At 42.4% G+C, this 13148-nt stretch overlaps 1 protein-coding gene across 2 annotated transcripts in view; it reads right to left on the bottom strand.

Annotated features, from left to right (window-relative positions):
- LOC141810881 (DENN domain-containing protein 2A-like) overlaps nucleotides 1-12025 on the bottom strand; it is a 30471-nt gene extending 18446 nt beyond the window's left edge. For both annotated transcript variants that reach the window (XM_074698727.1, XM_074698728.1), the window contains exons 1-5: nucleotides 11760-12025; nucleotides 10970-11035; nucleotides 4537-4724; nucleotides 396-1436; nucleotides 181-272 (exon numbers count right to left, since the gene is read on the bottom strand). In XM_074698727.1, the coding sequence (XP_074554828.1) occupies nucleotides 181-272; nucleotides 396-1318 (1015 nt within the window). In that variant the 5' untranslated portion in view covers nucleotides 1319-1436; nucleotides 4537-4724; nucleotides 10970-11035; nucleotides 11760-12025. The remainder of the gene's footprint in view (nucleotides 1-180; nucleotides 273-395; nucleotides 1437-4536; nucleotides 4725-10969; nucleotides 11036-11759) is intronic.
- Between the last annotated feature and the right edge of the window lie 1123 nt (nucleotides 12026-13148).

Genomic DNA, 13148 nt, shown 5'->3' with positions numbered 1-13148 from the left:
GTTTAATTCTTGATTCTGATCGGTCAAAACCCCAAACATTGTCCCTTACGCATAAACCACTTTGAAACCAGAAACCAGTTTTTACACTAACTAGCCGTATATCATAGATCAGAGTGCAGGAATCTGTTCTCCAAATGCCACACTCTTAAACAACAAAGGCTGACAGTGGGGGTTTCTGACCTTGGATGTCTTCATAGTGATGTTCCTGAGACAGCGAGCGGGAGAAGAGGGAGCTGTTTGATCCTCCCAGGTCTTCAGATTCAAAAGATTCCCTGTCCAGGCGAAAAGAGCAGTGAAAGCATTTTCCACATCCTGCTTTATTATTCTAATAAAATAATATAGACTTGTGACTGCACTGCACTTGTGACTGTTCCTTTAAATTCACAATTTACTACCTGTTGATGCTGTCTCTGGCTCTCTCACCCCGTGTTCTCCTGTTAACCCCTGACAGAGGTTTTGAGGAACCTTTCCATAAGCTGGATGGCAGAGGGGGGAGGTTCTTTTGCCCTCTCCCTGGTCTTTGACTCTTCCTTGTGGGGGTCTTTGTGGGATGCTGGAAGGTGCGTCTGGGTTTGGGGACAGGGTTGATAGGCAGAGTTCCTGGCTCTGTGTATACATTGTCCTGGTTCTGCTTTAGCTCTGGTTTCACTTTGTGAGTCTGACTCTTAACTTCAGGTGTTTTCTTCTTCACCTCGATGGTTTTGTCTTTACTCGGTGGGCTGAAGTAGTTTCCAAGCTCTGGGGGGGCCTTCCCCTGGTTCTCCCCCATCGCCTCCAGCTTCTTGAACAGACTGAACACAGCCCTTGTCTCCTGGCTGTTATGCTCACCTTTTCTCCTCTCACTGCTCTTCTTCAATGCCTGGTGTTGCCCTGTAACCGTAGACAAACAAGGCTTCATCAGCCCGAGTATTTCCTTGTTCTCCTTTCCATGATCCTGCTTCTCCACGTCTTCATGCTCTACTCTCTGGATCAGCCCATCTCTCTGCTGTTTCCTTCCTTCTAATGGTGAGCACAGCCTTGAATCCTGATGACTTCCTGACCTCTCTCGTCCTGTATTTTCCTTCTCATTTACAGCTCCCCTCTCTATTTCTGCACGCTGCTCGTCTTGAGTTTTATTACTGTTCATCAGTGATTCTGTCCATTTCACGTTGCCACAATGACTCACAGCACTGGAGGTAGAGGGTGAGTGGGTGGGCTCTTTCCCCTCCCACAGTGAAATCTTGTCCTTGATGTTGCATCCATTGGATCTTGAAGTCTTGCTCCCAACTATCAGAGCACTGTCTTTGCTGTGGTCAAGCATGGGCCACCTGTGCGCCATCCTGGGAGAGTCCCTCTTCTGGTAGCTCAGGCTGTCTAACTAGGTGAACAGGAGCTTCAGCGTGGCCTCTTTTCTTTCACGGTACAGACTTCTCTCAACAACACTGCTCTTCTTTAGCCTAAAAACACACAAAGGATTGAAAATCATGTCTTAGTTTTTTGTGGTGGAAATAAAATAATTGCATTTTTTTCATCGGGAACTTCCACCAATGGGTGCCTGAACAATGATTTCTAAACATGGTTTCTATTTGTAGCAGAAACTCAAATTATTGAAAGAATTTAAACCTCAAAAAGTCACAGTAGAAAGAAAAAACAAGTTACTGGGTTTCCATTTTAAAGGCATTAAAAATGAGTAATAATCTGGCTCATGAGGTAGTCCCTGAACCTCACATGTTGCAGTTAAAAGGAGGTGTCACTTTGGATGGGTGGTTCTTATTGCAGCACACTGTATTTGGTTTAATTGTATGAACATTTGGGTGGTGTCACATCTCTGGGTTAAGTGTTTTATTTTCTCCCTTTTGTATCTTGTCTTGTTCATTGTTTTGTATCCACTCTTGTCTCTTGTTTCAGGTCCTTTGACTTCCTCCACTTATGTCGCCACGCCCCTGATTACCTAAATGTGTCACACCTGCGTCTTGTTTACCTCTCTCCTGTGTGTATTTTTACCCAGTCTGACCTCCCTTCTGTGCCAGATCATTTTGTCTTTATTGTCAGCGGTCCAGGGTTTTTATTATTTTGTTGTTTATCTTTTGTTGTCTGGGTTTGTTTTTGATCTTCACCTGCCTTTTTGATCTTGTCTCTGCCTAGCGTTTTTTAGAAACCTTTGCATGAGAATTTGCCTGCCTGTGTACAGACTTTTGGACTGATAAAACCGTTTTTTAACTCTCTGGGTGGATCCGAATAGTCCTTCCTAAGTCCTTTCCTATCCACTTTACCTTAACCCCGAAAAAAAAACATCACAGGGTCAAGGGAAGGAGGGGAAAAGATGAGAGGAAAGGCGAACTGCGGCCAAAGAGGATTTCGACTGCACTTTCACTTTGATGTCATATTTATGTGACGACAATTACTTGTGACGTAGGTAAGCCACGACGAACTACAATGTTCCGAATATGAACTGCAAGAAGTGCATTTGTCCTCTGCCTTATCTCACAGGGTTGTTTCGTGTCTTCACTGGTTAACATGAACAATCCATGATCAGAGGATTTACCTGTGATGGTGTTTTGTCTTTGGTCATGCAGTGTGTGTTTCCTGCTCACAGCTGTGAGCTCGGTGAGAGCATCTATAAATGTTGACGATCTGAAGCCTGATAACACAAGAGGACTGTGGATAATACAGCAGACTGTCAGAAACACTATCCCCCCTGTTTCATTCACATGATTCATTATGAACATTGTTTGAATTTATTATACTTGAATATTGTAAAAGTCCTCATTTGTCCTTCTTTCATTGATTTTAATAAACGTTTTTACTTCGATCACTAGTGATTCATTGTTGTAACCAAACGTTTGGGGTTATAAATCTTGTTGACATTCAAACATCGTGAACACAATAAACACATTCAGGCAGACACATGATGGTAAATGTTAAAAAAGCAACAGTACTCAAATAATTTCTGTCCCTTCTCCATCGTAAGTTTCCGTAAACTTTTGACAGGAGCCGTATTTATACACGTCACATGCCGCAAGGCATTATGGGATGTTTCTTCATCTTTCCTTTTGAAAAGGATGGTCCGGTGTTTCTTAAGCTAAAGGAGATATTAAAGGAAGCAACAACCCTCCTTTCCTTAACTTTTGGAGAATTCGAACAGCACTTATCATGGCCGACGCTTAAATGCTTCTGGGTCATTTCTTCAGTTAGGAAAGTTCCTTATGAAAAAAGAACTATTCGGATGCACCCCCTGCCTGTCTCCGGAGTCCTACATTTTAGGTTGTTTTCTCTTGTGTCACAGATGGAGCTTAGAAAAGTTATATAGTAAACTCACCAGCTTACTATACACCAGGGGGCACTGAGCACATGTCCCTGGTAGGTAAAAAGCCCTGACTTATTGATTGTCGAAACGATGAAATCATGTCAGAAACAAGAGCGAAGACGTTTCCCTTGGCGGAGCAAAAACTCCTTACGGAGTTGTATGGGGACCACAGGGGGAAAATCATATAAAAGAGTAACACGGTTGCAATTCATAAAGCCAGATATGCTGCTGGTTCAAGAATACCACACTGCAAAAAACGCCTGTCTCAATATAAGAGACAAAAAACTTGATATGAGTAGATAAATACTGGAAACAATTCAAATTTACTGCCAGTGCAGTAAGATAATTTCACTTGCTAAGATTTCTTGAAATAAGATAAAATATCTAGATTTGAGAGAAGTTAAAATGTCATTAAATAAGTAAAAAATCACTTGTTTTGAGGACTGCATTAAGTCAAATAAGCTCAAAACTAGCGTGTTAATTCTTCTTTCAATGTTGTATCTTTCTTAATTTGAGTGAAAAAATCTTGAAACTAGATCTTATGACAAGTGTATTGTTCTTGATTCAAGAGTTGTTAGCTTTTCTGTCTTAAAATGAGAAAGCCTCAAAATGAAATCCAGCACACATTATAAACATCATTGTTTATTTATTGCTTTTAGGCTAAGCGCCCACTTACATGCCAGCAGTATGAACACCTCCCATACTTTTTCCAGCATGGTCATTTTTTTTGAAAATTATGTTTTTCAAGACTGAGACACATACAACCTATACATGCAGCAGAGCCAAGCCAGGTGACGTTGCTGACTAGAGTTTGAACTACACTCGTACATTACTTGAAGTGCAATGAAAGCTTTGCAAGTTAATAACCAAAATGCAACATAACATGACATCACCATCAAGTGGTACTTTTGCACACTACTTGCATATTTGCAAGCCCAACTCACTGTCATGAACATCTAAACTTTTAGATAAAGGTGACTGAAACCCAGCTTTTAAGTGCTGACATACAGAACAATATGGCACAGAAGTTGTTTTAGGTGAGAAACATAAGGTATCCAAAAGCATTTTGGATGAACCAAACAAAGGGAAACACTGACGTGAAACTCATTTTAAACAATACTTGGCTCTACGTCCCAATAAAGTTTTTCCACTCTGACATGGCTCGTTTGTATGAGGGAGTGTTGTCTCCCTCATGAAGTGTGTCGTGTAATACCTCTGTCTGGATGACAGAGAGGAGGGTGGCGACACACCTTGGATATGTAAGGTGGATTGTGAAGTAGTACGCCATCAAATACAGGAGACCTTCACCGTGTTCTTCCTTGGTGAATGTGGTGATGGGAGTGGTTCCAATTGCGACCAGACAGCTTGACCCATCAAAGAGCAGTAGAGGGCTGGATAGAGCTCTTTTCTGGAGGAAGATGGTTGGGTCTTCTGCTGGCTATAGAAAAAACAAAATGTCCTTAGGGTGGGACAGAAAAATAACCCCTTTGACTGTTAAAAGTCCCTCTCCACTCAAAATTGTTTTTGTCTTGTTTCTACAGGTTTTCACAGAATTACTGATACTGCACAATCATGTTTGAGCAGAGTCTGACAGGGGGCTGTTTTCACATTCATTTGCTGAAAATGGAAAGTCTCTGTGCTCATTTAAAGGGCAACTCCGTTTTTTTGACACCCTGGACCTTATTTATAGGTGTGTGCATGCTCATATACTCACTCAGACAAACATCGTGCAGCTCGGAGTCCTTCAGAAGTTATTTAGATCCAGCTGATTTTAGCCGCACTTAGCGGGGGCCACGGTAAGGGAGCTTCAGCGCGGGACATAATATCTGCAAAATCGCTCATTTCAGCTATATTTTTTCATCCATCGTTATCACAAACACACTCCTCTTCTGTTGCCATAGGCGAACACGGTCCACAAGCACGACCAGTTCACATTGAGTCGTGGACGTGCTCCTGTTTGTTGTTCTCCAGCCAGCTCTTTGTCTCTCTCCCTCTGCATCCTTCTTTCATGGAGCTCCTCGTCCATGTACTCAGGCTCAAACCGGTAAGGACAACCGTCAAACGTGTGTTTACCAGGTCAGCTCTGGGTCAGCTGACTCACCTGAAGACGGCAGACGGGCTGGCTTTATAACACTGGCGATGGATGAAAAAATATAGCCGAAAAGAGCGATTTTGCAGAGATTATGTCCCGCGCTGAAGCTCCCTTGCCGTGGCCCCCACAATGTGCAGCTAAAATCGGTTGGATCTTAACAACTTCTGAAGGACTCCGAGCTGCAGGATGTTTGTCTGAGTGAGTATATCACTGCTCCTTCCCAGCCAACATCAGTACCCCTCCACCTACCAGCACCTGCTACATCACTGCTTCCTCCCAGCCAACATCAGTACCCCACCCACCAGCATCTGCTACATCACTGCTCCTTCCCAGCCATCACTACCCCTCCACCTACCAGCACCTGCTACATTACTGCTCCTTCCCAGCCAACGTCAGGACAGTGGCAGCCAATCCTAGAGATGTAGCAAAACGTCTTAAGTTTTTTAATAAGACTTTGCACCGTTGCCACTGAAACTCCAAAACATTTGAGATGGCTTTATAGCCCTTTCCTGATTTGTGAGCAGACACAATGCGCAGCCGCAGGTCTACACTGAGCTCCTTCTTCTTAGCCATGACTGTCCACAAACTAGCTGCAGAGAGCTGCTGTTTTTCACCTGCTGAGTTGATTATAACAGCTATTACCAATGAATCAAGATACTGAGGTTGCTTTAGAACAGCTTGGACTATTTGGAATGGTATAGAACTTTGGATCATACTATGAATTCACATAGGCTGTGACAGTTTGTAAATGGTATGAATAATTGCTGTGAATGCAGCAATGCATTCACAGCGTATGTTCTTCTGTGACAAAAAATTGTTTCTTCCTCTTCATTCTTCTGCCCGTTTATTTTGGACCGCTACTCCTCCTACAAACTTCAATTGATTTTCACTGTTCAAACATCAAAACGTGTGTCTCAGTGAGGACAAGTCCGCTATGACTTTTCAGAAACTTTTCACAAAGACTTTCAGAGATATTCAACGATTTACGCAATCTCGGCCTCATAGGGATGAATGCAGAATTTTCAAAATTTTCTCCCTTCAAGACATATTTTCAGCCTGATTCAAACCCTTCTCATTCAGTCATACATTCAGCTACAAACTTCATTCAAACTTCAAAATATTCAGCTATCTTTTGGCTTCATTCAGTGGGTTTCAAATGTTTCCTAGCATTCATAGTTCCTTCACAATGACCCTCAAAGGTCATGATGCATTTCAGCTCTTCGAGACGTTTAACATTGGTGTGTATTGGACGGAATGTTTCATCTTAGAGTGGGAGATTCAAACGACAGAGTGGGGAGAGGGGGAAACAAAACCTGGATATTTTCTGGACAAACTGAGTTCTTGGTCACAATTTTTGCCCCACATAGGCATATTATGTGTCAAAATGTAGGTGATCTTGTCCTGCTTCTGACAAAGTGGTTTTTAAAGCAAAAACATGAAACACTTAATCACAAAATGGCCAACTGTCAGGCAAAGTCAGCACCAGCACACAATGTACTTCCATTTTAATTCCTGAGGGGTTTTCTCAGAGATCAGTCAAATTTAAGTCATTTGTCTCTTGCCATCACGGGCACATTTCTGTGTTTTAAGATATGAAACTAACACAGAAAGCTTCCTCGGGGTCTTGGGGTTCTTATGGTGTTTTCATTTTTGTTCTAGCCCTTACAGTTTTGGCATGGTGATAGGACTGGGCGATATATCGATATTAAAATTATATCAATATATGTTTAAATGTGATATGAAATTAGACTATATAATTTATATCGATATAGTTCAAACTTCCGTTGTGATCCTTCCTCCGCTGCGCTGCAGACCCAGAGCTCTCTGTACTGCTCCGCGCGCCCCCGCCCCTCCTCTTTCATGCACAGGAGGGGGAGGGGCAGAAACACTCCGGCACTCTTCAGTAAGCATGGAGGAAGCAACAATGGCTGCGGGGCAGAAACACTTTGTGACAAGTGGTGTACTATAACAAAAGCGGTGTCCTATCACATGGCTAAAGATATGGTCCCTGTTGCAACTGTGGAACAAGTCGGATTCAAAAAGCTACTGAAAACTATGGACCCGAGGTATGAGCTTCCCAGCCGCAACTACTTCGCACGAGAGGCGCTGCCACAAATAAACACTGAAGTCAGGCAGAGCCTAGCTGACCAGCTCGCTAACGTGACCCATTTTGCATTGACCAGCGACTTGTGGTCGAGCAGGACGTGTGAGCCGTACATGAGCGTCCTCATGGTTATTTTCCCCAGGATCACACCGATGAACATATAGCTGAGGCCCTGCAGGACGCTATTGCAAGCTGGAAGCTCTGAGAAAAGCATCTGGTTGCTATAACAACCGACTAGGGGCTGTCATATTTTGTTCTTTTGTAATGTTCATTGGTTGCATATGTGAAGGTGTTAGAAAGGAGAAGAAAATCAGTAATTTGATTTCAATGAGCAATTTATAGTTGTCAAACTAAAAAAAAATTTATTGTACTTTTTTCATGAATAGATTTATTTCAGAAAAAGATTGGCCTATTTTATTTTATAGGCTATTTTTTGTTTTAAATGTGCACCTTACAGAGCTTTTATTTCAAAAAAAGGTACTCCTATTGTTACACAGTATTTATGTTTACATTTTATTATTTGAACAACTGAGCGTTTTTTCATGAACCAGCTGAAGAAACCTGTTTATTATTTATTCATTTGATTTTGCCACTTTTCACTGAAGTAGCCAGTTTCAATAAAAATACTTGTGACATGTCATATTTGGCTTTGACTTTGACTGAGCATTTGCTCTTAATTTGCAGAAAAAAATATCGAGATATATATCGTATATCGATATTAAGCCTAAATATATCGGGATATGACTTTTGACCCATATCGCCCAGCCCTCCATGGTGACAGGAGATTCAGACTCTTGCTTTACCACAAAATGTCCTGAGATTAACAGAGACAGGTTCTGCAGCTGCAGCCTAACAAGAGGGTCACTATACAGTCTATGTTTGTGACTTATTGCTTTGGAGCTAGAATAGTACACACACACACACACACACACACACACACACACACACACACACACACACACACACACACACACACACACACACACACACACACACACACACACACACTTGTTTGAGTTACTGTTCCCTTTCCATCAGCTTGAACCAGTCTGGCCATTCTCCTCTGGCCTCTGGCATCAACAAGGCATTTTTACCACAAAACTGCTGGTATCTTTATATATATATATATATATATATATATATATATATATATATATATATATATATATATATATATATATATATTTGGTGGCTGCTGATCAGTCAGGGAGGGGAAGCTCATTTTTTCCGGCCTACATCATAAATTTGTATATTTATCTTAATGTAAATTCTATCCTCCATTCCTTTACAAGAAATTGATCTGTGACCCTGTACCAACCACAGGGTTTTTTTTTCAGGGATTTTACCAGTGTTCTCTTAATGGCCAGCAGAGCTAGACTGCTTAAACAGCCTTGGCCCGTTGTGTAGCTGCTAAGACTTGAGCCGCTTTGAACAGGAGAAGCTCCTCTCTACACCTGCAGGCTGTAAGTGTGAGTGACAGGGTGAGAAGCTCCACAGCTGTAGCTGTAGCTGCTTGTTGGTGAAAAGAGAGAGAACCTTTAAACACAACGCTCATCTTTTTAAGAAAGGTAAACTTTCTTGGGATTGGTAAAGCCTCCAGATCAGTCCAGAAAAACTGACTGTAAAACTCAGAAGATGCTCCGGTTGAGGGTTACACTTCAAGATCGCTGTCTGGCTCATTTCACTGTCAATCAAAAAGGGATTCAGCCCCAGACAGATCATCCAATCATCATGCAGAACACCAGCGTCCAGGCCAGCCCACTGCCTCATAGACCCCCAGAGATGCTGAGCGTCCGATGGGCGGGACAAAGCCCAGCGTTTATCCAATGACCCTCCAGTTTCCACAGTGCTCCACACTTCCCTGCTGAAGTAAGAGTCAGCTTCTGACTGTGTTAAAGTGCTGAGACGCTGCGGGGATGAACGAGAAGGAGGTGGAGCCAGTTACCTGTGATAGGAGCTGATTCTGAACAAAAGATGAAGGAATTCTTGCGCAGATTTTGTCAATGAAATGTACACACAGCAGAACATATCACCTATACATATATAGATAGATAGATAGATAGATAGATAGATAGATAGATAGATAGATAGATAGATAGATAGATAGATAGATAGATAGATAGATAGATAGATAGATAGATAGACAGATAGATAGATAGATAGATAGATAGATAGATAGATAGATAGATAGATAGATAGATAGACGATTGGGGGCCTGGCATCTAGCGGGGCCTGTGGGCCTCAGCCCCTGGCTTCCTGTGGCTCATAATGTTGGGGGTCTGCCTCTTGCCTCCCTCTGCATCCAAATAGGTTGGTGTGTTGCTGTCTCCATGTGGACTGTCTTGGTTCTATGCTCTGTCTTGGCTGCTAGCTGCCCAGCCCTGGGGGCTCTCTCAGTGTGCATCTTGTTCTACATCTGCATTCTCACTCCTTGCCATGACCACTTAACGCAAAACACAACTAAACCTGAATAATCTGCACTCTCAGCCATGCCTCTTCATGTGTAGGTATGTGTATGTGTCTGTGTATACATACTTGTGTATAAATATTTATAATTGTTGTTGCTGTGCTCATTGTTGCTCATGATCTCCCAAATTCATTTCTCTACAGGTGCTCCTAGTGATTGTGGTGTCAAAGAGCTAAGGATACTGTTTCTTTTACGGCTCAGCAGTTTGGTTCTGCTGTCTGTATTCATTTTCTCAGTTGTGCTTGTTGTGGTTGTTCTCTACTGCCGTTTTGTTGTTTCTCTCTCCCTTTTTTTTAAAAAAAAAAATCAATTTTCCTCTCTCTCTACTATTCCCTTCAGTCACTGTCTCTCTTCTGTTATCACCCTGGTCCAGTCAAGCAGTGATCTTTAAATTTGGCAATATACAGAAAAAAAGCAAATACCAAACACTAATTAAAAGTATCCCTTAAACTCAAGGGGAGCCTTATACACAAATGGCTCTTCTTGGCAAAGTAAATGTGTTCTGCACAATATTGCAGCCATACCATAATTCTGTTGTTGTGATGCTAGACAGGACAAGTTTTTTACCTTTTTTTAAATGCCTCTGACGAAATGAAGAATTTGTTATGTGCTCTTGTGTTCATTGCTCTTTGGGGCAGCTTAATATCCCTCCTGGGAACTTTAATGTTCAACATCTCTTCAGTAGGACTCTTTTAAGATCTTTAAACTTCCAAGTAAACCCCGTGTCTCTGTCAGTTTGGGGACACTCTGTCCTTTTTTTGGTTACAGTGGGAAACTTCAGCCTGTGAGTAAATGCCAGAGGACAACCCTTTGACCGAGCATCTTCTTCTCATCCCCTTGTGACATAAACACATATTTGGACAGAGGCCTGTTTCATCAAACTGTAATGTTTTGATAAACAAACTGGAGGAAATGGGAGGCCATACGTTGACAGACCTTTTGACTTTCTGAAACTCTGCAGATCATTTCTCTCATGGAAAATATCACTTTCTGTTGGGAAGAGGTGCAACCTGTACAAACCTGTTGACAGTGGAGCAGATGCAGTCAGGCCTGGTCATTTTTTCAGGAGCCGCCATCACAGTACACCTGAAACAGAGCGAAAACACATGTGCATTGATTTCATGATGCATTTCTCAGTGCTGTGAGTTATATATTCAACTAGAACCCAGACTGTGGAGACTTGTGAGCATTAATCTACAGTAAAATGTGTCCCAGTGTAACTCCCCTCAGCAGTTCATCACACAAATCAACATCTCCACAGTGCAGGTAGCTCCTGCATGAATTACTCTTCTCTTCTGCACATAGGAAACCAGCCTTTGTTCCTCTCAGCAGTTAAAATATTTCTCTTCCTCCTGACTCTGATACTTTCACATCTCTGAGGTCTGTGTTTCTCAGTTCAGTAACCTCTGTGACAGTGCCTGGTGTTTTCCCAGCTGTGTTCAACTTTTTTAAACACTGTCAATGACAGCGTGCATGAGGAACAGGACACAGTATTTAAGGACACTTCTGATAAGCAGGGAAATGTTTAGAATGTGTGTGTGTGTGTGTGTGTGTGTGTGTGTGTGTGTGTGTGTGTGTGTGTGTGTGTGTGTGTGTGTGTGTGTGTGTGTGTGTGTGTGTGTGTGTGTGTGTGTGATAAAGACAGCAAAACATGCAGAGGTACACAAATTTCACAAAACATAAGAATCTAACCACCTCTTATTCTCTTCCTTTAAGATATCCAAAAGGAAACTGACTGAATGAAACTAATTTGCACATCTCTTAGAACAAATGGTTACCATTCAGTAAACAAATTAAATCTGTGTCTTACCTCCATTTGTCTCAGTTTCCATGAGTTTACAATAAAAGCAGAAAGCATCCAGAACTGTGAGCATATCCATTGATCTGAATGTTAAATCCACAGCAGAGAGCTGGGAGTCTGGTCTTAAACAGTCTGCGTCAGGATTTCTGATCTGGCTTCAGTTTAAAATACTAATAATCTTAATTTTATAAGTTAAAATAAAGATGTCAAGGTCTCCCATCTACCTCCTTTCCTATCACTGTCTCCTCTCTGATCCTCAACTTTCCTTCACTGTCTCTCTCACCACATACTTAGGATGTGACTTCCTCTCTCTCTCCCCCTTTCTTTTATTTTTCCCTCTAAGTCCTTCCCTTTGTCTCTCACTCCTTCTCTCTCTCTCTCTCCTTCTCTCTTTCCTCCTTTCTTTTTTCTGTCTTTCTCTGGTTCTTCCTTGTTTCTTTTTCATCCCTCTCCTTGGCCTACATTCTGTCTCTTCATCTTTGTATTTATCTTTCAATTTTCTCCCATTCTCTTTCCTGCTTTCTTTTTTCTACTTTTCCCTCTTTCTCTTTCCTCACTAGAAATAGAAATAGAATAGAATAGAAAATACTTTATTTATCCCCGAGGGGAAATTCAGGAGTCACAGCAGCATTTAAGAAAACAAAAGTAAGAAAGTGTATAGAAAGTGCAAAAAGGTCCACGAGAAAATAGATGACGACAGCCTGTCCACCACTCTCCAGCCCAGCCAGTCTCCACCTCCACAGGGTCCAGGACTGAGCCTTTTCAGCAGTCTGTTCAGTCTCTGTCTCCTGGATCCTGTCTGCTCACAGCAGGTGAAGCTCCTCCAACGTGGCACCGGCGTCCGATGTCAGCTCCGTCAGCAACGTCCATGAACAGCACGATGCCACTCTGCCCTCCGGCAGCCCCTCTGCTGCTGGGCTAGCACGGCTAGCTCATCCATCCCACCGGAGATAGATCCCACGTTCCCAACAACAATGGATGGAAGGACAGGTCCACGTCGTCACCTCCCAGCTCACACCCGAGAACCAGCACGTCATCCTCACCTCATCCTGCTCACCTTGTGGGAAATCATCAGGCCTTGCACTAGTTAGCATTGACATGCTACAGGCTTCTAACAGCTTATATCACATGTAAACAATGCAGCCATGGTTACATGTAGGATCTCCAGACAAACACAGGAGCAAAAATAGTAAATATCACTGAAGACAAAACCAGTTTGGTATCCACGGCCAACAAATGAACCATGCAAAGTAATGATCCACTCCAAATGCAAAGATGACGAAAAAGAGATAAAAGGTTACAAGAAATGGGCAAGTAAGAGAGAGCTGCTGCAAGTGGCAGCCACACAAGGGCGGTGCCTAGCTACATGCTGATCAGGAGAGTTAGAGGGCTGAATTT

This window comes from Halichoeres trimaculatus, unplaced genomic scaffold (genome assembly GCF_033239565.1).
Source record: "Halichoeres trimaculatus isolate MK-OKI-2021-1 unplaced genomic scaffold, fHalTri1.1 fHalTri1_scaffold_21, whole genome shotgun sequence".
Lineage (NCBI taxonomy): Eukaryota > Metazoa > Chordata > Actinopteri > Labriformes > Labridae > Halichoeres > Halichoeres trimaculatus.
The sequence above is the reverse complement of the archived record's forward strand: the minus strand, read 5'-3'. Positions and strand labels throughout refer to the sequence as shown.